The sequence below is a fragment of the Salvelinus namaycush genome, chromosome 41 (genome assembly GCF_016432855.1).
Source record: "Salvelinus namaycush isolate Seneca chromosome 41, SaNama_1.0, whole genome shotgun sequence".
NCBI lineage: Eukaryota > Metazoa > Chordata > Actinopteri > Salmoniformes > Salmonidae > Salvelinus > Salvelinus namaycush.
In genome coordinates, this window is record NC_052347.1 from 332,625 (window position 1) to 360,500 (window position 27,876).

At 42.4% G+C, this 27,876-nt stretch overlaps 2 protein-coding genes across 2 annotated transcripts; one reads left to right on the forward strand and one right to left on the reverse strand.

Moving 5' to 3' along the window:
• The first annotated feature begins 1 nt into the window (after position 1).
• Positions 2–4,747, forward strand: LOC120033886 (coiled-coil-helix-coiled-coil-helix domain-containing protein 5). Its single transcript, XM_038980254.1, has 4 exons — positions 2–132; positions 2,958–3,098; positions 3,702–3,853; positions 4,231–4,747. Coding segments are annotated over exons 1-4 (324 nt in total). The 5' UTR covers positions 2–130; the 3' UTR covers positions 4,260–4,747.
• Positions 4,748–8,494: 3,747 nt separating this feature from the next.
• On the reverse strand, positions 8,495–26,584 carry LOC120033933 (LIM homeobox transcription factor 1-alpha-like). The gene is made up of 8 exons (XM_038980337.1): positions 26,527–26,584; positions 25,870–26,062; positions 10,117–10,349; positions 9,763–9,923; positions 9,562–9,639; positions 9,230–9,294; positions 8,758–8,903; positions 8,495–8,652 (listed from the first exon to the last, which is right to left on the reverse strand). The coding sequence occupies exons 1-8, from the start codon at positions 26,582–26,584 to the stop codon at positions 8,495–8,497; spliced, it is 1,092 nt and encodes a 363-aa protein (XP_038836265.1).
• Positions 26,585–27,876: the final 1,292 nt, after the last annotated feature.

Consider the following 27,876-nt stretch of genomic DNA (forward strand, 5'->3'; position numbering starts at 1 on the left):
TTTCGACCAGTGGAAATAGAGAAGGGTGTATGCGGTAGACATGTGTATGGCTGTGAACACATATTTTATAACCTTGATTCTGTCTTTACTTTCTTTCTAAACAAGCCTTCAAATTACCTCCACCACAAACATGTAAGTGTCTTCAACGTTATGCATTTAATTAAATTTCATAGCTATCTATTTGAGTAAATAATCTACGTTGTAAACTGTACTCATTTACACCAATAAAATACAGTTGTGACTTGACCAGTATCTATGCGTTAGAGACATCTAACGTCCAGGTAGCTCAGATTCAAACTACAATTCAAGCGTTATAATATCAAAATACGTTCGTTGATGACCAAATATGGAGTTTCGCTGAGAAAATCTTAATTTACTACCATTACGGCCGGTATGTACTTCCCAAAAATGTCTAAATAAAAATTAACAAGCAACCTAAAAATAGCTCTTCTGCATGGTCATGGCTAGAATGGATCCATCCAGTTTTTGTCAAATTATCGTCAAATCTGACTTTTCGTAACAGGTTAGGAAAGAGGATCCAATTGAAGATTGCAAGAGAATATTTATTATTGCTCCTATCTGTCACACGCACTTGTGTTAGCTCTTTTAAAAGCTTTAAAACTGGTAACAAAGATGTTCAAAGTAGTCGCAACTAAAGAATAAATCAACAGACCACGTCAGCTACAATTATAACATTCTCAATAATGTTATAATTTTTTTGTTGTTGCTATGACTGTCATATGTTGATTTTTATCTACCTTTGTTGAATGCACTAAGTCGCTCTGTATAATAGCATCTGCTGAATGACCAAATTGTAAATGTAAAAACAAACACTTGCAAAGCATGCTGGGTATTAATTTAATGAGCTCCGCCCCCAAACAAGTACATATTTGGTCGGACCAGAACCAAATCTGAACCAATCATAGAAGTCTATGCTACGTTTCACAAGTTTGAACATCACAGTACGGTGGAGTACAGTATGGCACGGTACAGGCCAGTAGAGTTTTATTCAATATAGTACAGTAGAGCAGGGGTTTTCAAACTGGGGTTTGCGGAGGTGCTGCAGGGGGTCCGCATTAAAACAAAATGGGGAGGGCATTTTTTTCATGCGAAATAATTATTTTATGAGTATCGCTAGCTGCAACAGAATACCATCGTGGATACCATTTTTATGTCTCTGCGTCCAATGTGAAGGAAGTTAGAGGTCACGAGCCAATGCTAACTAGCTTTAGCGCAATGACTGGAAGTCTACAGGAATTGTTAGCATGCTAGCTGTTTTTGATCACATGACTGGGGAAGTAGATAAGTGGCTTCATTGCCAAAATGTCGAACTATCCCTTTAATATGGAGGAAAATACACTGCTCAAAAAAATAAAGGGAACACTTAAACAACACAATGTAACTCCAAGTCAATCACACTTCTGTGAAATCAAACTGTCCACTTAGGAAGCAACACTGATTGACAATAAATTTCACATGCTGTTGTGCAAATGGAATAGACAAAAGGTGGAAATTATAGGCAATTAGCAAGACACCCCCAATAAAGGAGTGGTTCTGCAGGTGGTGACCACAGACCACTTCTCAGTTCCTATGCTTCCTGGCTGATGTTTTGGTCACTTTTGAATGCTGGCGGTGCTTTCACTCTAGTGGTAGCATGAGACGGAGTCTACAACCCACACAAGTGGCTCAGGTAGTGCAGCTCATCCAGGATGGCACATCAATGCGAGCTGTGGCAAGAAGGTTTGCTGTGTCTGTCAGCGTAGTGTCCAGAGCATGGAGGCGCTACCAGGAGACAGGCCAGTACATCAGGAGACGTGGAGGAGGCCGTAGGAGGGCAACAACCCAGCAGCAGGACCGCTACCTCCGCCTTTGTGCAAGGAGGAGCACTGCCAGAGCCCTGCAATGTAAAAGCCTCTGGATGTAAAAGTGTTTTCAGTGTCAACTTAAATGACCAAACCAAGATAGAAAGCATGCAGAAAAAATATTGAACTATATATATATATATATATATATATATATATATATATATATATATATAAAATTGTTTTATATAATACCATCTTTGAAAACCAACAATCAAATAAAAGCTAGACAATCAGGAGGAATCCAAAAAAAACCAGGCATTCCCGGCACATGCCCATAGATTTTTTTATAATGTTTAAGCAGAGGGCTCCCGAGTGGCACTGTGGTCTAAGACACTGGGTTTGGCCAGGGTAGGCCGTCATTGTAAATAAGAATTTGTTCTTAACTGACTTGCCTAGTTAAATAAAGGTTAATAGAAAAAAAGAAAAGAGGAACACAGCATTAGCCATGGCATATAATTGCAGAAAATTAGCTTTACAACAGCAACATTTTCTCTTCACCGCCAAGATACCTTTCTAGCTAATAGACTATGTTAGAGTTTACACCTTCTCTTCCAATGAACTGTGGGGAGGTCAAAATAATGAAACTGCCTACCAAATCTATTAATTTTAAAATGTTGGTTACTTCTACTTGCCATTATCATTCACATTATAAAAAGACAAGACCCTGAATACGTTTTCTTTGCTAACATGATGGGGTTCTGACAGGGTGACCTGTCGTTTTTGCTTGCCCCTGTACATCGATACGGTCTGCATCTGGGTCTTTTCTGAAATGTAATAGTCTATAATTGGTTCAGATTTGGTCCATGATTGGGCCAAATATAGGCCGGTCTGGACCAGCCTTGGTTTCAACGTCCACAGACGTCCAGACCGGCCTATATTTGGCCCAATCATGGACCAAATCTGAACCAAACATAGGCATCTAAAACAAGGCCGGTCCGGACAATAAACAAAGGCTTAGTGGGCAATTTTGTTTTTCATTCCTTCCACAATTGTCATTGTTACAGAAGGGGACACACAGTCCATGATTGGACTTCACTGTAATTGTCTAAGCATATCACACAAACTGTTCTGCATGTCTGTGTCATCCTTCAGGCAGGTTGCCATGGATATCACCACCAAGTATTGCCATAAGGAGATGGAGAGCTATGGGCAGTGTGTGGCCGCTCACCCATCAACATGGCAACAGCACTGTCAAGACCTAAAGATGAAGGTGGCACAGTGTACCTCTTCACAGTAAGGAATAAGCCGTTGTCCCTGACTATCAGTTGCGCATGTATAACTGTCTTAACTAAATAGGTTATGGATTTTAGACTAACTTTCAACTCCTTGTACTCTGTGTCATTGTTTTGCATGTTAAGGAGTAGAATGATAGCAGCAACAGACTGGTAGTACCCAGGCTATAACTGACTGGCCGTGATGGTCATATGTAAACCCGATACAGAGCAGAGTGGGCCCCCTCTCTGAGTCTGGTTCCTCTCTAGGTTTACTCCTATTTTGACAGTTGGAAACGGGGGGAAAACAGGCAAGTAGGAGAACAGTAAGAAGGTGGACGTGAACCCTCGTCTCCAGTGGGGAACAGTGTATGTGACTAGCCAGGAGCGCTAACGCTAGACCACAGGCTTTGCACAGGTCCTCCTTCTAGGCCTAGGCCCTATTCCTTCCACTGTGCTGCTGCTTGTTCTTTGAGGGCCTAGGTTGGGTTACTGTAAAGAACTGTTGATGTGAAAATAATTCAGATGCAAGAAGTCAAACCATAAAGTACTGTACAGTGCCGATGTGAAGTGTAGGATTGTGTTTAAGTTTTCTTCAAGATCTTATTGATCAATGTTTCTGCAGCCCTGTGATCCAGAAGATCCGGACAGACTGTTCAAAAGAGTTCGCAGAGTTTGAACGCTGCTTACTAGAGAACCAGAACTCACCTACCTCCTGTTCAGCACACGTAGCACGCTTCCTCGGCTGTGCAGAGACAGTGGACCTTGCCGGAGTGGGTGAGTGTTCACTGATTGTAGATCAGTCTACGGCTCGTTCACAGCCCTCACTTGTCTTGTGATTGTACTAACTTTTGACTGATGCCCCTTGGCCTTGAGAGAGTGCTTTACATCAGTGTCTTTCATATTCGATCTTCAAGTACCCCCAAAAGTAAACATTAAAGAACTATCTTACTACGTGGTATAAACTGGGTCTTTCTGTCCTTTGTATTCATACCTGTCCAGTGTCCGTACGCCACAATGTATTTGTTAATCTCGGTTAACCCAAAACAAACATCTTGCGTCATTTTGTCATTTGTTTAGGTATTCTGTTTCTGAGAGATTACCTTTTTGAATACTTGGTGTAGTAGTTAAAGTGAATATGTCTTCTCTTTCAGCAGTGAACCCGGTTCCTCAGCCCTCTTAGGACCCAGCATGGACCATCATCCATCCCTCTCAGGGAAGATATCTCCTTCCTGCAATACTGACGCTGGACTGCTCTATCAATCATGGATAAATCAATGCCCATGTCATATTGATAACATAACATCCTGAATTTGTACATGAAGGGGAATCTTGTCCATGGCTACTTTAGGATTTGTCAAGAGAACTCGGAATATTAGACATTTACTGGGACTGATTTCTGCCTGAGACTGTCAAGATACATATTTATAGTAGTAACCTCGGGTAGTAACCTCGGGTAGTAACCTCGGGTAGCAGCATAAATGGTTATTTTTCTCTCCAATTTATATTGAGAATGAATGTGTGTAACGGGGTTAGCTTTGCAACCTCACTCCGCAGCATATCTGTGCACAACTGCGTGTTATCCAAGTATCCCTGGTTTGCGGTGTAGTGGTCTCTTGTCAATTTTATTTTGGGTGAAGTTTATCATTAAACTCCTATATTTCAGTCCTATTACTCATCCAGTTTGGATACATACTCTGATGTTAATGGTGCTACTCAAGGGTGCCGCTCCCACGCTCCTTTTCTTCAGGTTGGAATGAGTCATGGTAGAATATTCAACCGTGGAATGTATGATATCTCTCCCACACTACTCTCCTTGGCTACTCACTTGTTGAGGGAAAGGTGGCTGGAAAGTTTGAATTTGAAGGAGCTAAGGAAAGGTTGAAGGAAGGAGTAGGGGGGATGAAACAAGAGGCTTTCCACTGGCGGAGGGAACAGAGCCCAGGAAAATGGAGAAGGTGGAGGCTGTGGAGTTATAATCTGTGTGACCATAGAGAGACAGACGAGAGGGAGGATGTTGAGTTATGTGCCCTTTGACTACTAACCGGAACAGGCCACCTTTTCTGCTTCTGAGGTAGACGCAATCAAGTGGAGAGATTCTTCCTTAGAATTGTCAGTCTTCAAAAAGGTCAAAACTTTGACACAAACAACATGCAGAGGCTCTTTTCTACCATTACATTATAGCTCCCTATCATACCACTGAGTGACAAAACATTAAGAACACCTTCCTAATATTGAGTTGCACCTCCCCCTTTTGCCCTCAGAACAGCCTCAATTCGTCGGGGCATGGACTCTACAAGGTGTCGAAAGCGTTCCACAGAGATGCTGGCTCATGTTGACTCCAATGCTTCCCACAGTTGTCAAGTTGGCTGGATGTCCTTTGGGTGGTGGACCATTGTTGATACACATGGGAAACTTGAGCATGAAAAACCCAGCAGTTCTTGACACAAACCAGTGCATCTGGCACCTACTACCATACCCCGTTCAAAGGCATTTAAACCTTTTGTCTTGCCCATTCACCCTCTGAATGGCACACCTACACAATCCTTGTCTCAAGGCTTAAAAATCCTTCTTTAACCTGTCTCCTCCCCTTCATTTTAACAAGTGACATCAATAAGGGATCATAGTTCAACTGGATTCACCTCTTCAGTCTGTGTCATGGAAAGAGCCGGTGTTCATAATGTTTTGTACACTCAGTGTAGCAGAAGAAGCCTTGCATCATCAGCATCACACACATACTCAGAATAATGTAGGCATATTTAGTCTGACTCTGAATTGACAGGTTATATTGAAGAAATGCGACGTTACACTCAAAAAGCACATACACTGGAATTGGTCACAGAACAAAAACTTGGAACAATTTCTTTCAGACAATCTAAGAACAAGAATTTCTCATACTTTCCAGAGAAATGTATCCCACAATAAATTATATCCACGTAAATACTATACTGTAAAAAATATATATCATCAGTCAATTATGAGAAATCATATAGTAAGTGGACTCCACAAGATGGTCCCAGTGTGGGTATAAGCTATAGGAAAATACTGTCATTAGTGCTATGTTCATAGTAATACTTATTTACATTTTGAAAGTGTGGCACACAGCTCATGCTACAGCATAAATACTTAACCATAAGAGTACAAAATATTGAACAACGTCTATTGTAAGGTGTGTTTTAGATCAAAGATAAATAATTACAGTGATTATACCTATAGTAGTACTGTATTATTCATTGTAACAACAATAATATTAACACAATTATTTTACATTGGAACACATACTTGTTTATCGTAGCTAGGGCCAGTAGTATTCCTGACCACGTGACCTGACCAGGAAAGACTCCTGGTCCTAATCATACTGAAGTGTTACACACCAATTAGTATTCAACTTCTACATTTCAGTTAGGGCCTAGAGTTTTTCCAGCCCAGGACAAACTCCTGCACCTTTATTAGTGAATACTTCACAGTATCAAAGAAATAATTACACGAAAGCTAGCTCTGGTCCAGGGTGTTACGTATGGCTTGCTGATGCTGAGCATTCCCAAGCAAGCCCCACATAAACCCCTGAACCAGAGCTACATGAAAGTGTTACACTTTCCTTTACACAACCCTGTTTCCTTTATACGGTTCTCTGAATGACCCTGTTAGCCTACTCTATAGTGGTGTTTCTCAATCCTGGTCCTGGGGACCCAAAGGGGTGCACATTTTTGTTTTTTCCTTTCGCACCTGACAACGCACCATCTTGACCACACAGCAGCGCAGAGCTTTCAAGGCCTCCTTCGAGGTGTCCTCCAAACCATGCAGAAAGGTAAGCAGACCAGGCATAACATTGCTAATTTTTTCTTTCGCTCTCTTTTCAATGTGCACCCCTTTGGGTCCCCAGGACCAAGATTGAGAAGCACTGCTCTATAGGACCCTGTTAGCCTACTCTATAGGACCCTGATTGTATCTATGGTCTAAATATCTCCTTTCACTATGTTGACTAATGTGAACTAATCAGGGGTTAGAGTGATTTGTAAATCATTTCCTGTATAACATTGCTAAAAATTCTAACACACTAACCTGAGAGCAAACTCTAGACCTAAGTTACCTAACCCACATATTTCACTCATTCACATACAAATCGAGCATGCCACTCTGTATCCTTCAACTCATCTCAACCTATAATGAAATCTATCCCTCCAATGTTCCTCCAGATCCACCTGTACCTTTATTCCAGTCATTCATTTAGGCTTAACTTCCATTCACTTTCTGATTTGGCTGAATTGACCCCATCCGTGCTATGAACCAGTGGCCATCTCCAATACAACGGTTTTTGGGTTGAATCATGTTCTGGTGGCAGCTCTGCCCCTAGCCTGCTGTAACCTCTATGGTATGTGTCTTCACTCTGCTCCTAAACCCTGCTGCCAAGAAGACTCCCTAACCATGTGGACACCATAAGCAGGTCAGATCATGAGCTAAATGAATGAAACACTCCCCATTCATTTGCAACCTAATAAGTAACATAGGTTTCTGACTCACAAACACACAGACCTGGATTCAAATAGTATTTCTTTTCTTTGAAATACTTTAACTGCTCTTGATTTAAGCTTTCCTGGGCAATCCTCCCCTCCCCTTATATGAAACAAATGAGAGAGTATCAGATAAAGTATGTTGTCATAGGATTTCACATCTGTCTGCTACAGGTAGGACGTTGGGATCAAGCAAAAGAGTGGCCGTGTCCGAATACCCATACTTGCGTCCTAAATAGTAGGCCGTTTGAGTATGTGAAAAAAAGTTTTATAGTATGTGAAATCTTGAAGAGCTAGTATACTTTAAATGCCCAGATGTCATACTCATTTTGGCTTTCAATCTAGTAGAATTCGCTAGGCACTATTGAGGAAGATAATCGTCTTTTCACACACACGTGTTCGACAACAACTGATAATCAGATTAGGGGACAAAAGCGATTGCGCATTCGATGATGCCTTCTCAGTATGGATGAGTAGCATTTTGATATTTGTTGCTTATGTTTGTACTAAACAGAATGTTCTAAATAGTATGTAATATGATTAGTACACAGTATGCAGTTTAAGTAAGTAACGGGCAAGCCAGATTTCGAACAGGCCCTAAGTCATAGTTGAGACCTTAAATGGCTACCTGGGTCGTGTTTGGTATGGAAAAACGTGTTCTTAGTGGATAAGTCAAGGTATTACATTCCTGTTTCACTCCTAAGGTTTCCTCCCTACTGAACATGACCCAGGTGTTTCCTATTATGCTTTTACTTGGTAATGTACAATAAACCTGGTCAGACATGGATATGGACCCAGCTCAAGCATGGTTGATGTGATGACCTTGTGGGCCTAGTAGGATAACCGGCCATTAGCTGCTTCTCTGAGTGGTGATTGGTGGAGTGAGTCAGGGGTCAAGGGTAAGGGGTCAGGATGTGAAGTAGGAGTTCTGCATGGAGTAGAGGCGGTCGATGGGGTTTCCCACCCGCCCCGCCAGGAGCCCACCGTCCGCCACTGCCAGGAGACAGTCGCCGAGGTGACTGAGGCTCCCGTCGCTGTCCAGATCGTGGAACACAGTCTCTGAATCTAAAGGGAGAAATAGAGTTAGTATGTCTGTCTGTTTGGTCCGTCTGTCCATCTCTCTCTCTTTTTATATTTCTCTCTTTTTATATTTCTCTCCCTCTCTCTCACCGTAGGAGTGAAGATGTTCAGAGCCCAGCTGAGGGGGTGTGAGTCCATGGCGGAACGGCTCTCCTCCGTAGATGTTGGGGTCCAGAGCCAGTAGCTGCTGTCGTGGCAACGAAGGGTACGACAACAGACCGTCCAATCCGTGACCACTAGAACCGTCTGGGAAGAGAGAGACAGAACATGAATCAATCCCTGCATCTCTTCCTCTCGTCCTGCCCCTTTATCTCCAGAGACATGGACTTTGGCTACTTTGGCAAGCCACTCTTTTAATTGTTACTTTTGTAGCGAAAGACTAATCTTCCTGTGCATGAATGAACAAAAATGGTAAAATTAAGCACTTCTATATCTACCATTCCGCAAGTTAAGTGCCAGTTAGCGACAAGGCTTTTGAGAAACCCCTGCTCTGTTCTCCTCTCTCTTACCCTCACTGTCATCGTTGCTCTGTCTTCCCCCCCTGCTCGGCCCTCTCCTGGACCCTCCCAGCTGCTCCTGCTCCTGCTGCTGCTGCTGTTGCTGCTGCCTGCGAGCTATCTTCTTCATCTGCAACGCACAGGACCAACACACACTGGCACACTGATAATGGACCCAATGGCGCTATTGCTCTGTCGTTCGTTAAAAGGATAGTTCACCAAAATTGCATTGTTATTTGGGTGAACTATCCTTTTAACTGTGCTTTAGCCTTTAAAATAAATGTTAGCATGCGGTTTCAGAGCAATTGCGCTATTAGATTCATGATTAGTGTTATTGGTTATATTAGTGTCATGGGCGGGGGGGGAGTGGGGATTCAGGACAGGTCAAATATCTCACCTTTGCTCTCTGGTTTTGGAACCACACCTGCACGACTCGAACCGTCAACCCGGTCTCAGCTGCCAGTGTCTCTCTCACCTGAAGATAAGAGAAATTAAGCGAGGACACTAAATGGGACAGTGTGTGTATATGTCTGTGTGTGAAAGAAAAAAAGAGAGAAGGAACAAAATAAATAAACCGTGTTACGTCTGGTCTGCTTACCTTTCTGCAAGGTTTGGAGGACACCTCGAAGGAGGCCTTGAAAGCTCTGCGCTGCTGTGTGGTCAAGATGGTGCGTGGTCGCTTTGACCGTTTGTGGTCCTTCCCTTCGCCGCCCTTCCCCCCTACAGAACCGCCCCCACCATCCTCATCCTCACTCTTCACTGAGGGGTGTGGAGAGAGACAATAGGATCTTCAATTGACAGACAAACTGGTATCAAATGGTGCCTAGTAGTGAATCCCAATGAAAAAACAAGTCATTAGGTTATCTCCTGCACTTTCTGTACCATAACAAAGTGCCATCCAGTGATTTTATTGGTTGGTTGATTTGTTGGTTGCCCTGTCTTTTCCTGTTACCTGACTCAGTGGGTGTGGGGCTGATGGCAGCCAGCATCTCTCTCTCCTTCTCGTAGTCTCCCCTGCAGAGCAACTGTCCCTCCTTCAGGACAAACTCGTCTCCGCGCTGCAGCCGGCGCTCACACTCACAGCAGCTGAAACAGCCCAGGTGGTACACCTGCCCCAGCACACGCATGATCAGCTCTGAGCGCCCAATCACCTGCAGGCACGCACTGCACTTCCTGACAAACAGCCTATAGGGACAGAGGGGAGAAAGGGTGCGTTCCAGTGTGTAATAGATAAGTTGTCTTTATTGCAGTCGGGTGTGTTCCAGGTTGTCTTTTTTGCAGTCCTGAAGAAGTTTAACGTCTCTAGAATCACAGTAGGAATATGATCAAGTAATATTCTGAGATGTGCAGAAGACACCGTCTTGACCACACAGCAGCACAGAGCTTTTAAGGCCTCATTTGAGGTGTCCTTCCAAACCGTCTTTTTTTGTAGTTGGACTGCAGATGATCAGGTCTCACATCGCTTGCAGGAGTTGTTGTAATTTCTCACTAACATGATATTAGCAGTCCTCTGAGATGTGCCGAGTGACTGAATTAAAGACAACATGGAACGCACCCAAAGGCAGGGACAGATTGCCTGAAAGATTAGACCTCATTTGCACCTGTGAAGATTCTCAATCAAACCTGTGTACGGTATCTAATTAAAATGTCACATCAGCATTTCCCATAACTTAAAGCTTGAACATGTAACATAGCTAACATCTGTTTACTGCAATAACAGTACGTGGTAATACTTTAGAATGTCGTTCTTCACTGATGACACTTGGGGGCAGTAGTCAACTGATGTGTAGGGAGCCTGCACTGAAGTGTTGGTGGATTCTAGTTTTTTTACAAATTCTTTACATCAATCTATTGAACGAGCTGGTACAGCCCATCATTACCTACTATTCACAATTAGAAGGATTTGGAAGAGAACATGTGAAACATGTATCGTGCTCGGACAGCTTTTTTTTAACAGTTCACACACTCATTCACGGGGCTTCGTTGTCTACTTTCCTTTTGTCCATTCACCACTACTCTCGTGTGTCCCACCCCTTTCATTTTCTCCCACTCTTCATTCTCTTCTCATCAACATATCAATTCAATTTAAAGGCCCCAAAACTCCTGCTTTTAAATTCCTCTTGAATCCCAGTTGTTTTATCCCTCTATCCCCCCCTTCTTCTATCGCTCTCCAGTATTTTCTGACAGGATTCCCAATTCTCCCCCCTCCCTCCATTCTCCTTCGCTCCCTCCCTCCACAGTTCAGTGAAACTAATAAAGACAGGATTAATTAGATTGTTGTTTAAACAGTGCGATGCCCAGACAGACGCTGTAAACTCATAACCAGGGATTGGCCATAGCATGGGGTTAATCTCTCTCTCTCTCCTCTCTCTTTTACACACCAAAACACACACGCACGCACGCACACACACACACACACTCTTTCCTCTTTCTTTATCGGTCTCTCTAGCCTAACCCACAAACTCTCACATATATTTACAGGAAACCAAGGTTACTCATCAATATACGGTGAGTACTTCCATATACATTTCTACAATATTTATATGCATATTTAAAACACACACCTGCACACGCCTAATCATATGATGAGATATTAACACAGGAAATCCTGGGTCATTAAACAAGACTGCAAACAATAGGTCTGCTGTGCAGAGACTTAGCTCATAGAAAGAGAGAGACCATAGAGAGAAAAATATGTCTGTTGAGGAAGGGATGACTGGATGAGATGAGAAAGTGACAGGATGACTAGGGACAGAGAGATAGAGGGAGGAAGTTAGAGGGAAGGAGGGAAAGAAGGAGAGAAGTGTTAAGGCTCCCTGACTGGGTGAGAGGAAGGTGTTAGTACCCCAAATCTGAAGGGCGGAGAGGGGAAGAGGTGAGAAGAGGAAAGGAGGAGAGGAGAGTGAGCCAGGTCGGCACATTAGAGCTCCTAATCTGTGATCTTGTCCTGTCCGAACCACAGCTGCCACGGATAATCTCTCTCAATCCATCTGTCTGCCAAACTAGCTAACACTCCCGAAAATTACCCCAATCACAGCCCACCGCTGTCACACATACTTACTTAACCAAACACACTCACTTGCCAAACACACTTACACACACACACGCATACTCACACACACACACAGACGCACACGCCGATCGAGGAGTACCACTTCAACACTAATCCAGGCAACACCACCACCACGACTATCAATTCACCGAGCTGTCTGTCTACAACACACAGAAAGTTCTCTCAAGTGCCTCCTCTTAATTGCCTCATTGCCTACAGCAATTGTAAGTAAAATATCTCATCCAATAGCCCCAAAAATAGCAAACCAGAATTTTTCATTTTATAAGGGGAAATCTGCAATTTTTTTTACTTTAACATTCACAACATATACACATTAATTATTGAAGAATATAACTTATGCCTCATGAGCTTAGTTCAATTCTCATCCTTACGCAAAATATAAGATTGTTTTACTGCTTTGTTTGTAAACAAAGTAATTGTAAACAGACACTGGATAGCCTCAAAATATTGGTTAAAACTATACATTTGATCTCATGGATGGTCAGTCCTTGCATCAATAGCTCTGTATACATTTGAGAGTAGTTACATTTCTCCATCCCTCAGCTATTTACAAAATCAATGGCAGGGTGCCGGCTTTGTTATTTGAACTGCAGATTTCCCCTTTAAATCCCAGTTGGTTTTTTAATCCCATTTTATACTGCCAGAATTTACTCAACATAAAGGCGACATGGGACAACGGTCACCAGACCACAATTCCTCTGCAGTGTTTAAGTCCTGATTTTAGGTTATTAATCCCATTTCATAGTGCCACATATTGTAGAATTTAATAAACTTGGAAACTGAGGGCAATGGTCACTGAGGGAGGTCTCTAAGTAGATCAGTCTAATCCCCCTAATAGAAGTGTAATTCACAATAGACCCACCCACCTCTGTCCCGAATGGCACCATATTCCCTTTATAGTGCACTACTTTTGACCAAGGCCCAAAGGGGTCTGGTCAAAAGTAGTGCACTATATAAGGGATATGGTGCCATTTGGGACACATCCCCAATAACCCAGGGAGAGGAGAAATGGCTCATGGCTGCTATCAAGATGAATGGTCCCACTTTAGACGAAACATAACGAAGCCTTCATAAACCCTTTATAAAGCCTATATAGGTGTCTCCGAAATGATCACAAGCATTCGTAAGCAAACTGAGTTACATTTTACCCTGCTTGGCACTTTGACCTCCCCAATTCACGGCACCAATGAGATTGACTGGGTTCGAACCCCAGTGGGTTACGACTGTTAATCCACTGAGCTAAAGCAGAGACATTAGCTTGGGGAGCGAATGCAAGTCCTCAGATCTCAGCAAAGACTATGTTATGCATGTGTTAGTTGTATGTTGATGTGTATGTGGAGCTGCTTGCTCCTATGTGTGTAAGCATGCATGTTCGGTATGTGTCCATCCATGTGAATGGATTAGTGAAAATGTGTATTGGGTTTTGTATTGTCAGCTATCAGTGAATGTTTGTTTTAGCATATTGGAAATGTAAACTTGGGTGAGGTTGTGGGTATGGTATCTTTACAGTGAATCTGGATGTTACAATCTTAGTATAGCTTTAGTATAATTTTGGTGTGTGTGTGATTGTGTACGTGCGCATGCATGTGTGTGTGCACGTTCAAGTGTGTGTGAGCGGATATTGCACCGTGAAGCAGGATGGCTCAGAGCCAGGGTTCAGTAATCACATCATCTCCTTTTATTAAATCTCCCTGCACTGCTTCTGTGTTATTAAAATTTCCCAGCATTCCCCACGATAACGCTCCCACCGCCGCCACCACACACACACACACACACACACACACACACGCTTGTGACTCACACACACACTAAGATGCACGCATACAAAAACAGACACATACACAAAGAAAATGCTGGGTTGTTTGGTTGACCCAACTGCTGTGTTGCAGGCGTTTGGTCACTTGGTTGGGTTGTTTTCTTTAAAAACTGCTGGGTCTTTGGTGCTGGGTTATTGATCCAGCAGGTCAGATCATTAGACTGGAGGCCTAGTTTAGTAGGGTTGTTGCTTTCAGATAGTCATTTTTAGCCACCCATGAGAGTAAACGTCATTCCTGTTCATCTGTATAGTTATCACGTGTTTAGATCCATGAAGCTTACAGAAGTGTATGAGTTCCCCTAAAAGCTTAAGATAAATCCCACTGTTGCGATACAATAAGGTGGTATACCTTATTATATTTAAGCAATAAGGCCCGAGGTGGTGTGAGGTAAATGGCCAATATAACACAGCTAAGGGTTGTTCTTACACACGACGCAACGCAGAATGCCTGGACACAGCTCTTAGCCATGGTACAAAAGTGTGTGGACACCCCTTCAAATTAGTTTGGCTATTTCAGCCACACGCGTTGCTGACAGGTGTATAAAATCGAGCACACACGCCATGCAATCTCCATAGACAAACATTGGCAATAGAATGGCCTTACTGAAGAGCTCAGTGACTTTTAACATGGCCCCATCATAGGATGCCACCTTTCCAACAACTCAGTTCATCGAATTTCTGCCCTGCTAGAGCTGCCCCGGTCAACTGTAAGTGCTGTTATTGGAAAGTGTAAACGTGTAGGAGCAACAATGGCTCAGCCGCGACGTGGTAAGCCACACAAGCTCACAGAACGGACCGCCAAGTGCTGAAGCACATAGCGTGCAAAAATTGTCTATCCTCATTTGCAACACTCACTACCGAGTTCCAAACGGCCTCTGGAAGCAACGTCAGCACAAGAACTGTTCATCGGGAGCTTTATGAAATGGGTTTCCATGGCTGAGCAGCCTCACACAAGCCTAAGATCACCATGCGCAATGTCAAGAGTCGGCTGGAGTGGTGTAAAGCTTGCCGCTATTGGACTCAGGAGCAGTGGAAATGCATTCTCTGGAGTGATGAATCACACTTCACCATCTGGCAGTCCGACGAACAAATCTGGGTTTGGCCAGGAGAATGCTACCTGCCCGAATGCATAGTGCCAAGTGTAAAGTTTGGTGGAGGAGGAATAATGGTTTGAGGATGTTTTTCATGGTTCGTGCTAGGCCCCTTAGTTCCAGTGGAGGGAAATCGTAATGCTACAGCATACAATGACATTCTAGACAATTCTGTGCTTCCAACTTTGTGATAACAGTTTGGGGAAGGCCCTTTCCTGTTTCAGCATGACAATGCCCCCGTGCACAAAGCGAGGTCCATACAGAAATGGTTTATCAAGATCGGTGTGGAAGAACTTGATTAGCCTGCACAGAGCCCTGACCTCAACCCCATCTAATACCTTTGGGATGAATTGGAACGCCGACTGCGAGCCAGGCCTAATCGCCCAACATCAGTGCCCGACCTCACTAATGCTCTTGTGGCTGAATGGAACCAAGTCTCTGCAGCAGTGATCCAACATCTAGTGGAAAGCCTTCCCGAAGAGTGGAGGCTGTTATAGCAGCAAAGGAGGGGACCAACTCCATATTAATGCCCATGATTTTGGAATGAGCTTCTCGACGAGCAGGTGTCCACATACCTTTGGTCATATAGTGTATATTGGCCATATATCACAAACCCCCGAGCAGTGGTGGAAAAAGTACCCAATTATCATACTTGAGTAAAAGTAGAGATACCTTAATATAAAGTTACCCAAGTAAAAGTCACCCAGTAAAAGTATTTGGTTCTAAATATACTTAAGTATCAAAAGTACATGTTATTGCTAAAATATACTTAAGTATCAAAAGTAAAAAGTAAAAGTATAAATAATTTCAAATTCCTTATATTAAGCAAAGCAGATGGCACCATTTTCATGTTTTTAAAATTTACAGATAGTCAGGGGTACACTCCAATACTCAGACATAATTTAAAAACAATGCATTTATATTTAGTGAGTCTGCCAGATCAGAGGCAGTAGGGATGACCACGTGTTCTTTTGATAAGTGCGTGAATTGGACCATTTACCTGTCCTGCTAGGCATTCATCATGTAACAAGTACTTTTGGGTGTCAGGGAAAATGTATGGAGTACAAAGTACATACTTTTTTAAAGGAATGTAGTGAAGTAAAAGTTGTCAAAAATATAAATAGCAAAGTAAAGATACCCCAAAAAACTACTTAAGTAGTACTTTAAAGTACTTTTACTTAAGTACTTTACACCACTGCCCCCGAGGTACCTTAATGCTATTATAACCTGGTGACCAACGTACCTAGAGCAGTAAAAATAACTTCTGTCATACCCGTCGTACACAGTCTTTTATAAACTGGGTGGTTTGAGCCCTGGATGCTGATTGGCTGACAGCCCTTAGCCGTGGTATATTGGTCATATACCACACCGCCTTGGGCCTTATTTCTTAAACATACCACGGCTGTCAGCCAATCAGCACTCAGGGCTCAAACCACCCAGTTTATAATACAGCATGTAATAAATGATCTTCACATTATAGAAGAATGTGTCAAATGCAAAAACAAAATAACAGGTGGCCAATAAAATCTAGCTGAAAATAATTTAAGGATTACATTAAAACAGACCTAGCTGCTAGGTCAACTCAGCATGAGAGTAAAAACTACCCAATTGATGGTTAAATTAACCCATGTTTGGGTAGTCCCAACAACTCAACTTGTTGAGTTATTCACACAACCCAACTGTCTGGGTCAAAATAACCCAGCGTGTGTTCTGTCCAATATTTAGCTAGCGTTGGGTTACCAAATAATCCAAATTGGGTTGTTTTTAACACAGCATTCTTTTGAGTGTATGGGTCACAGACACGGTACATCACAGAACAGTGATATACAAACAGAAACAACTTGCAATCACACACACATATGCAGATGGAAGGCATTTCCTTCAAAGCCTATATGTACTTATAGACAACGTGCATCAGACAGTCTTATTTGATTTCCAAACATTTTGAGGTATACAGTATGAATGACTCTCTGATTAGTATAAAATACAATATCAAGGTCTATTACTAATGACTAGCAGACCAGTCTCTCCATAGACTCCTAGCTTTTCTCAGTGCAACTATTTACACTGTTCCTAATAATACTTTAGATATTCCATACTCTGATCTCGACTGAAAGACTACCCTTTAATGACAGTTCAGATATGGCATAACATGACCAAATGTAATATACCTGCAAAGAGTAACGTCTGAAAACTGCAGAACACTGTGCTTGATGCTTGGGAGAGTGTGAGAGGAATGTGATATGTGTGAGGACATGGATGAGTCTCTGTGTGTGTGTGTGTGTGTGTGTGTGTGTGTGTGTGTGTGTGTGTGTGTGTGTGTGTGTGTGTGTGTGTGTGTGTGTGTGTGTGTGTGTGTGTGTGTGTGTGTGTGTGTGGTGTGTGTGTGGTGTGTGTGTGTTTAGATAAAAGCTAATCCCCAGGCCACCAGAACGCAATATCCTGTCTGGCGGTTTCTCATTTCCTGTCTCTCTCTGGTGGAGCGGGATGCAAGGGGGAGGGTGGAGGAAGACTGGGGAGGGGACTCGTTGCCCCAGAAACAGGAGATACAGCCCCCCGATTTGAGAATGTTGACACCGCTCTCTCTCTCTGCCTCTGTCTCTCTCCCTCCCTCTCTCTTTATCTCCCTCCCTCTCTCAGGTCCACCCCCCATCTTTTCTTTTCTTTTTTTTTTCTCTCGCTCTTCTTCTTTTATTATCTCAGATTTAATAACGGCGAGGCGAGCAGCTTGTTCTTCCATGAAACATTTATTAGCTGTCTGTAATGAAATTGTTGTGGGGGAGGCCAGATGATGGGGACTCATCGGGCATTATGCAAAAACTGTGGCAATATTACTGGGGGGTGACACAGACACACCTCAGCTCACACCTCACCTTCCTCCTCTTCTGTCTTCTCCTCCCTGGCTTTCTTCTTCTCCTAAATCTCTCTCTTTTGCTTTTATCCCATTCTCACTCCCCATCTGCAATGTATCTTCTCTATCAACTTTCTCCAACTTCTTCTCGTTTTCAGTCACATCTCTGTTGTCTTTATGTCCTTTCACTCTGTATTGCTTTGGCACAACGTATGCCTTCATATCACTGTAAGGTTCTGATTCTCCATCTATATTCTCTTCCTACCTCTTCTCTCTTTCACACCTGTTTCATCACCTGTTGACCTGAGCTGCGAGGTGACGTAAGAACCCCTACTGTGTGTCTGGTGGAAGAGAAGGAGTGTGTCTGAAATAGCACAATTTTACTATATAGAGGCACTACTTTTGACCAGACTGGTAACCTATTCCCTATATGGTGCACTATAGTGAAATACTTTAATACCATTTAGTGTCATTTCAGATGGAGACAAGACATTGTGTTAAAATCCACAGTACTACTCCTCAGTCTGGATATGGAGTACTAAAATTGGCTGTGTCTGTCTGTCTGTCTGTCTGCCTGCCCATACCCCCTGTGGACGACCGTGTATGAGCCAAGACCAACAACATATCCCTAACGCACTCCTACACTCCCCCAGACTGAACTTTTGTGAGTGCAAACACATGGGATGAATTCCTAACAATTCTACAAAAAAGTGAGTATTCTTCAGAATGGATATCATTGGCTGCAATAGGCTATGCTTCAGTTCTGACTGTGTACTCCATTGTACAGTAGGCTTGCTGCAGTTATGTTGATCAATCAGCTTTGTGGGTTTTGGCATATATGTTTTAGCGGTATATGTTTTAGCAGTATATGTTTTAGCAGTATGGGGTAGAATGTCTTGATTTAACCCATTGTGCATACTAACTAATTATCCATCTCCTAGCACAGTTATACTGTATATTACAGTATATACAGAATATAACTATATACTGGTACTGTGCATATATAGTTATTCTCTTAGGCTTGCCATCACTGGAGTGGCTGAGTACATTTGGTAATTAGCGCTGTGCCCAATCAACCCCCTCCCTCCATCACACCCTCCCTCTCCTCCCGTCCTGAGACACAAAGAGGCGCTGAGCGGAGAGACGATTAAGAGAAAACGAGGGATAAACAGAGAGATAAACTGATTGGTGTCATCACTGCTATCAATCTCAACGAGAGGGAAATGAGGTTTGGAATCGAGAAACATTATTACAAACCAGACAGTGATGAACGAGGTAATGGAGAGAGGAGGAGCGAGAGAGGGAGGCGGGAGGAGGATAAGGGGGATGGGTGGGAGAGATACTGTATCTGTGTGGAAGACATGATTTCTCTGTTCTCAATCTCAGCATAGGACAACAGTGATTCCACATATAACCATGTAAGATGATAAGGTGGGCTTCTGGCCTGGCAGTTTGAGAGATTGCTTGGTCAGTGAACGTTGGTCTTGGCTGTGACTCTTGGGGTCTCCGCTCCCGTGTGACTGTGGGAGTCTCCCCTCTCCCCTGCTCCAGACAGGGTCTCCATGTCTCCCACCCCACATAGTGATCTATTAGAGCCAGCATTGAGGGGCCAGAGGGTTGTGTCTAGCAGTTACCTGCGCTACCACCTTGCGTGCAGATGCCCGAGTGAGTGTGGAATCGAATCCCAGTCCCGCCGTACTTTCCACACAAACCTCTAACTTTCGTTTCCTGTCTCTCTCCACTGTCTCTACTACTAAAAACGTCAATGGTGTTTTTACCAACAATACCACCACCTATCATGATACAGTGATATCCACGTTGTATTCTACATGTTGATATCCAACCCATATGTGTGTGCAGTAGGAGCAGGCTGTGTTGCCTGGTGAGCGGGGGGTGTAGGTAGGCCTCAGAGCCCCCCACTTTAGACTGATATTGAACCTGGGCTCCAGGCTCCTCCAGGCTCTAGTCACCCGCCGGGCCCCAGGGGCGCAGGGCCTTTATTGGTCTGAGACCTGGGTCAGCCCGGAGACTCTGCTCTCTGTTGCTCTGTGAGTGGAAATTGTGTGTAATAAAAACACACACACAACTCTCGCCTAAGAAAAAGGACTAATATGAAAATATTTGAAAATAATGGCTAGACGGAGATACTGTAGCGGGAGGAGGCAAACAGCAGGGCTCAGCAGAGTGGAACCATGCTCCTCACGTAATGAGTAACCCTAACCCTAGCTTCAACCACTACCCTTACCTCTAGCTTCAACCCCTACCCTTACCTCTAGCTTCAACCCCTACCCTTACCTCTAGCTTCAACCACTACCCTTACCTCTAGCTTCAACCACTACCCTTACCTCTAGCTTCAACCACTACCCTTACCTCTAGCTTCAACCACTACCCTTACCTCTAGCTTCAACCACTACCCTTACCTCTAGCTTCAACCACTACCCTTACCTCTAGCTTCAACCACTACCCTTACCTCTAGCTTCAACCACTACCCTTACCTCTAGCTTCAACCACTACCCTTACCTCTAGCTTCAAGCCCTACCCTTACCTCTAGCTTCAACCCCTACCCTTACCTCTAGCTTCAACCCCTACCCTTACCTCTAGCTTCAACCCCTACCCTTACCTCTAGCTTCAACCACTACCCTTACCTCTAGCTTCAAGCCCTACCCTTACCTCTAGCTTCAACCCCTACCCTTACCTCTAGCTTCAACCCCTACCCTTACCTCTAGCTTCAAGTCCACATCCCGGTTCAACAATAACCCTGTTGTTGAACTAGAACTAACACAGGAGATCTGGGTTCAGGAGACCCAGTCAGTCATTACAAGGTCACTATGAGAGTGCTATGGGAATGATACAGTAAGTACTTGATTCAATCAGATCCGCTTTAGCCCGCGATAACCGACAACTGCGTAGCAGTATTACTGTTTTATTTAGGCGATGTCGGAGGTGGAACTGCGTTGGAATTGTCAAATCGGCAAGCGGCTCCCCATGTTATACCTATCGCGGACATTGCCATTGGATGCACCCAGTCGCATTTGTATAAACTGATTGAATCTACACCTAAGCACACACACAACTCCAGACCGCAAAGGGTTACAGCAAAACAAAAAACCTCCCTCCAATATTAAGCTTTCCACTATTTCTAGTAAATTCTTATACACACAGACACTCACTCACTTCAAATTATCATACAGTGTGTGTGTGTGTGTGTGTGTGTGTGTGGTGCTGATGGAATGACTGCAGGGAACACAAGGAGACATTGTTACGGATCTTCTGAAGGTCATAAGTAAAGACGTGTGCCAAGTCTCTCACAGAGACAGACATACACTGTACACACACTATATAGAAAGAGAGACTCATCATATGTACACTATATAGAGAGAGAGATTCAACATGTACAGTTGAAGTCGGAAGTTTACATACACTTAGGTTGGAGTCATTAAAACTCGTTTTTCAACCACTCCACAAATTTTTTGTTAACAAACTATAGTTTTGGCAAGTCAGTGAGGACATCTAATTTGTGCATGACAAGTAATTTTTACAACAATTGTTTACAGACAGATTATTTCACTTATAATTCACTGTATTACAATTCCAGTGGGTTAGAAGTTTACATACACTAAATTGACTGTGCCTTTAAACAGCTTGGAAAATTCCAGAAAATTATGCCATGGCTTTAGAAGCTTCTGATAGGCTAATTGACATCATTTGAGTCAATTGGAGGTGTACCTGTGGATGCATTTCAAGGCCTACCTTCAAACTCAGTGCCTCTTTGCTTGACATCATGGGAAAATCAAAAGAAATCGGCCAAGACCTCAGAAAAACAATTGTAGACCTCCACAAGTCTGGTTCATCCTTGGGAACAATTTCCAAATGCCTGAAGGTCACACGTTCATCTGTACAAAAAATAATACGCAAATATAAACACCATGGGATCACACAGCCGTCATACCGCTCAGAAAGGAGACGTGTTCTGTCTCCTAGAAATGAACGTACTTTGGTGCGAAAAGTGCAAATCAATCCCAGAACAACAGCAAAGGACCTTGTGAAGATGCTGGAGGAAACAGGTACAAAAGTATCTATATCCACAGTAAAACAAGTCCTATATCGACATAACCTAAAAGGCCGCTCAGCAAGGAAGAAGCCACTGCTCCAAAACCGCCATAAAAAAGCCAGACTATGGTTTGCAACTGCAGATGAGGACAAAGATCGTACTTTTTGGAGAAATGTCCTCTGGTCTGATGAAACAAAAATGGAACTGTTTGGCCATAATGACCATCGTTATGTTTGGAGGAAAAATGGGGAGGCTTGCTAGCCGAAGAACACCATCCCAACCGTGATGCACGGGAGTGGCAGCATCATGTTGTGGGGGTGCTTTGCTGCAGGAGGGCCTGGTGCACTTCACAAAATAGATGGCATCATGAGGCAGGAAAATTATGTGGATGTATTGAAGCAACATCTCAAGACATCAGTCAGGAAGTTAAAGCTTGGTCGCAAATGGGTCTTCCAAATGGACAATGACCCCAAGCATACTTCCAAAGTTGTGGCAAAATGGCTTAAGGACAACAAAGTCAAGGTATTGGAGTGGCCATCACAAAGCCCTGACCTCAATCCTATAGAAAATTTGTGGGCAGAACTGAAAAAGCGTTTGCGAGCAAGGAGGCCTACAAACCTGACTCAGTTACACCAGCTCTGTCAGGAGGAATGGGCCAAAATTCACCCAACTTATTGTAGGAAGCTTGTGGAAGGCTACCCGAAACGTTTGACCCAAGTTAAACAATTTAAAGGCAATGTTACCAAATACTAATGGAGTGTATGTAAACTTCTGACCCACTGGGAATGTGATGAAAGAAATAAAAGCTGAAATAAATCATTCTCTCTACTATTATTCTGACATTTCACAGTCTTAAAATAAAGTGGTGATCTAACTGACCTAAGACAGGGAATTTTTACTAGGATTAAATGTCAGGAATTGGGAAAAACAGAGTTTATTTGGCTAAGGTGTATGTAAACTTCCAACTTCAAATGTACACACTATATAGAGAGAGACTCAACACATATACACACACACAAATCTATCTCTATATGAGAGACTCAAGATGGGGCACTCATTCTATAGCCTACTTACAACATGGGAGCAAGTCTACTCTGTATAGGTTAAGTCTTTGATCTAGGTTAGGCAATACAACATGGTCACTCATTCTATACTTTCAATAATTATATGGATGTACCAATATCGAATGCGATAAGCAAGATTTTCTTAAACACCTGAACTCATGGGTAACACCTAAACTGTATGTGTCAAAGTATTCTCACCCCTTGACATTTTGTTGTGTTACAGTCTGAATTTAAAATGGATTAAATTGAGATTTTATGTCCCTGGCCTACACACAATACTCCATAATGTCAAGGGGAATTATGTTTTTATACATTTGTACAAATTAATAAAAAATGAAAAGCTGAAATGTCTTTAGTCTAAGTATTCAACCCCTTTGTTATGACAAGCCTAAATAAGTTCAGGAGTAAAAATGTGCTGAACAAGTCACATAATAAGTTGCATGGACTCACTCTGTGTGCAATAATAGTATTTAACATGATTTTTGGATGTCTACCTCATCTCTGTACCACACACACAATTATCTGTAAAGTCCCTCAGCCAAGCAATGAATTTCAAACACTTCCGCATCAAATGATTCAACCACAAAGACCAGTGAGGTTTTCCAATGCCTCGCAAAGAAGGGCACCTATTGGTAGGTTTTTTTTTTTTTAAAGCAGACATTGAATATCCCTTTGAGCATGGTGAAGTTATTAACTACACTTTGAATAGTATACACCCAGTCACTACAAAGATACAGCGTCCTTCATAACTCAGTTGCCGGAGAGAAAGGAAACCGCTCAGGGATTTCACCATGAGGCTAATGGTAACTTTAAAACAGATACAGAGTATAATGGCTGTGGGATGGATGGCAAAAACTGTGGGATAGGGCAAAAACTGAGGACGGATCAACAATGTTGTAGTTACTCCACAATTCTAACCTAATTGACAGAGTCAAAAGAAGGAAGCTTGTACAGAATAAAAATATTCTAAAACATGCATCCTGTTTACAACAAGGTACTAAAGTAATACTACAAAAAATGTGGCAAAGAAATGTACTTCATGTCCTGAATACAAAGCGTTATGTTTGTGGAAAATACAACACAACACATCACTGAGTACCACTCTTCACGTTTTCAAGCATGGTGATGGCTGCATCATGTTATGGTATGCTCGTCATCGGCAAGGATTAGGGAGTTTTTTAGGATAAAAAGAAACGGAATAGAGCTAAGCAGAAGCAAAATCTTAGAGGAAAACCTGGTTCAGTCTGCTTTCTAACAGACACCAGGATATAAATGCACCTTTCAACACGGCAATAACCTAAAACACAATGCCAAATATACACTGGAGTTGCTTACCAAGACGACATTGAATGTTCCTGAGTGGCATAGTTACAATTTTTACTTAAAATTGGCTTGAAAATCTATGGCAACACTTGGCTGTCTAGCAATGATCAACAAACAATTTGACAGAGCTTGAAGAATTTCAAAAATTCTATATTGTACAATACAGGTGTGCAAAGAGACTTACCCAGAAAGACTCATTGCTGTAATCGCTGCCAAAGGTGATTCTAACATGTATTGACTCAGGGGGTTGAATACTTATGTAATCAAGATATATTAGTGTTTTTTTCATGAATGTTTTACAAATATTATAATTGTTCTTCCACTTTGACATTAGAGTATTTTGTGTAGATCGTTGACAATTAAATCAATTTTAATCCCACCTTGTAACACAACAAAATGTGGGGAAAGTAATGGAGTATGATTACTTATTGAAGGCACTGTAGTATCAGACACTTTTAGAGGGACTGAGACAGTGAACTCATTAACTCAATACCATTTCATATCTGTCGCACTCCAATTCCCCCTACTAACACCTCACCCAAATTACCCCGTAACGAAACACAGTCATCTTAGTTGTCTATTATTAACATGCTAAGAATTTCCAAAGAAGCAGTAACTGAAAACTTCTCTACTACTCTCTCTACTCTATATCCCCCTTCACCTATTTATCTGTCTCTCTCTCTCTCCCTCCTCTCTCCTTTCCTCCCTCTCTCATCCAGATGTATGCTACAGTGGGAGAGTCTGTGCGCCTGGACGTCGTCTGACACTTTTCACAACAATGATAACGACCTGCAGGCTACGTCCTTCAGCCATCCATCCCTGGGGATCTCACACACACCACCAACAAACAAACACACAAGTCGAATGCACACACGACCACACACATGCATACACACACGTTGAACGCATGCATGCACGCGCACACACACCCACACATAGACCGACCAACAGAACCCCAGACTGATAGAAACTCCACACCAAGTCACATTTATCAGAGAGGAAAGTGGAGCTAGCTTACTGCCTCACTAATAGCAATCAAGCGTGTCATGTATATACCCACCAAACATTCAGGGACTAGTGTCTGCAGGTTTTTGTTTTTTCCTTTCAATTTAGACCTAGACAACCAGGTGAGGGGAGTTCTTTACTAATGTGACCTTAATTCATCAATCAAGTTCAAGGGAGGAGCGGAAACTCGCAGACACTCGGCCCTCCATGGAATGAGTTTGACACGTTTTCCATATGTTCTGTCATATATTCCATAAATACCAGTTCCTATAAGCCCCTGAGCCATTTCACAAGTTTGTTCTATCCCGAAACCAGCACACCTGATTCAGGAGGGGCACAAGGACTAGGTGACAAAACAGATTGATTAAGACAACGCAAACTCTAACGTTTGTGTGTCTTTTGGGATTTTAGTAGTATTGACGTTCTCTTACTTTTCGTAGTCATGCTTGCAGTAGAGCAGACGGTCTCTGCAGTAGCATGTCCCATTAAGCGCGCTCAGACACACCGCACACTTGACGCAGGTCTCGTGCCACGAGCGCTCGTTGACACGCAGTAGGAAGCGATCCGCAATGGGCGACTCACACCCCGCGCACACCTCGCCCCCTCCGCCCATATGTTCTGAACCTGAGGGGAGAGGAGGGCAAAGGGGATACCTAGTCAGTTGCACAACTGAATGCATTCAACCGAAATATGTCTTCCGCATTGAACCCAAACCATCTGAATCAGAGAGATGCGGGGGCTGCCTTAATCGAAGTCCACGTCATCGGAGCTTATAGTGTGTGTGTGTGTGGTCAAATCTGTAAATGTCAAGCAGAACTTTATTTTTTTGGTTAATTCGATATTACTTCCCAGCAAGGTCCAGAATTATTTTATGACAAAAATAGTAATACAAATGTATCGCATATCAAATGTATTACATATTTATCATATATTTCTCACATTTATAACATATAAAGTTCAGAATTTAAAACGTTCTGTCACTATAACCTTTGAAATGTCAATGGATATTCATTTCATTATTGGACTATAATGTTAAAATCATTATGTGCCAGTCAGGCCCAAGATGTCAGTCCCATTTCACTCCTCACCGAATGGCGTGGAGGCTGGAGGCTGCTGAAGACATGATTGGGTCTCCTCTGTTTTCATCCCGTCCCTCCTTCCTTCGTCGTGTTCGCTGGACGAGAAGGAGAAGAGAGAAAAGGGACAGTTACCCTCTAAATACAAGCCTATAGTCAACAAGTGTGTAGAAAGAAAAAATTGAGGAGAGATTGTCGTCGCCGAAAAGTGAGAAAGAGGATATACTGCAAGGGGGAAATAAAACGCATCAAAAGTCAATGAAAGACACGTAGGCTAAGGCCTAAACATGACCGTGGATATTATATTTCGGTGTCCTCTTGAAAACGTATTTAATATCCAATGTATGAATTCATTACATAAACAGTCGACCTGCAATGTGCACATATTGCAAAAGAAATAACATCGTATAGAACTATTGCCGTGGATTGGATAAATGCATAGGATATAAAATAAATGTGCTAGGCTTAATAGGCTACTCAATTCGGTCTACTCAACAGAGTTTTAAACACCTGACACACTGAGATTTAACGTTGGAGCCGAAGGTGGTGTGTGGTCCTATTCATGTTTATTTATTTGCATATATGATACCCGATGTCAGATTGGGGGTCGAACCGGATATCTGGTTTTGCCCTAATATTGACCAAAAACAGGTCGGGTTTAAACCCCGTGACCTGCTGACGCCACACCGCTACACAAACCCATAAACGGCCCAAATCCATCCCAGTCCGTTGTTGGAGAGGGAAAATGCAATACCTGATATTTCAAATAAATAAAGATAATTTTGTCGAATAGGATTCATAGAAATGTATGAAATCAAAATTCCAAATAAAGCATGGGGATTCATTAATATACTTTGAATAATAATACCAATATGAATAATAATACGCTAATAACTGTTAATAGAATAATAATAATATGATAATACATTTACTAACGGTGTTAATGGTGTGGTAGGCTATAGAATTACTCCATCCCGATACTTAGTAATGGACTTCTCAGACCTATTCCATGAACACAAACGTAATCTACATAAATCGTGACATTTCAATAATGCACTATATTCAATAGGCCTATTGCAACATAGCGTGGACATGTTTATCTATTAATCGACAATATTCTAAATCAAAGTGACATTAAGTTTGGTTTTTATGAATATTTATAATTAAGAACGCCTAAATCTAATTCCAGCCGATACCCTACATTTCGAAAGGAACTAATTGTTCTGAATGACCGATTTAATTTAAATACATTATTTATTTTTTAAATTGATCTAGGCTTGAAATGATACATTCTCAATTATTGGGTTAAAAGATAACAATTCTTCATCGAATATGAAGCTTACATGTTTATGAATTGAACTG

Coding starts and splice junctions, on each gene's coding strand:
- LOC120033933 (XM_038980337.1), bottom strand. CDS start 26,584: ATGAAAACAGAGGAGACCCAATCATGTCTTCAGCAGCCTCCAGCCTCC. Junction 10,350..25,869: donor TGCAAGCATGACTACGAAAA/GTAAGAGAACGT, acceptor CTGTCCCTATAG/GCTGTTTGTCAGGAAGTGCA. Junction 9,924..10,116: donor CCCCACACCCACTGAGTCAG/GTAACAGGAAAA, acceptor CACACCCCTCAG/TGAAGAGTGAGGATGAGGAT.
- LOC120033886 (XM_038980254.1), top strand. Junction 3,099..3,701: donor GCACAGTGTACCTCTTCACA/GTAAGGAATAAG, acceptor ATGTTTCTGCAG/CCCTGTGATCCAGAAGATCC. Junction 3,854..4,230: donor AGTGGACCTTGCCGGAGTGG/GTGAGTGTTCAC, acceptor CTTCTCTTTCAG/CAGTGAACCCGGTTCCTCAG.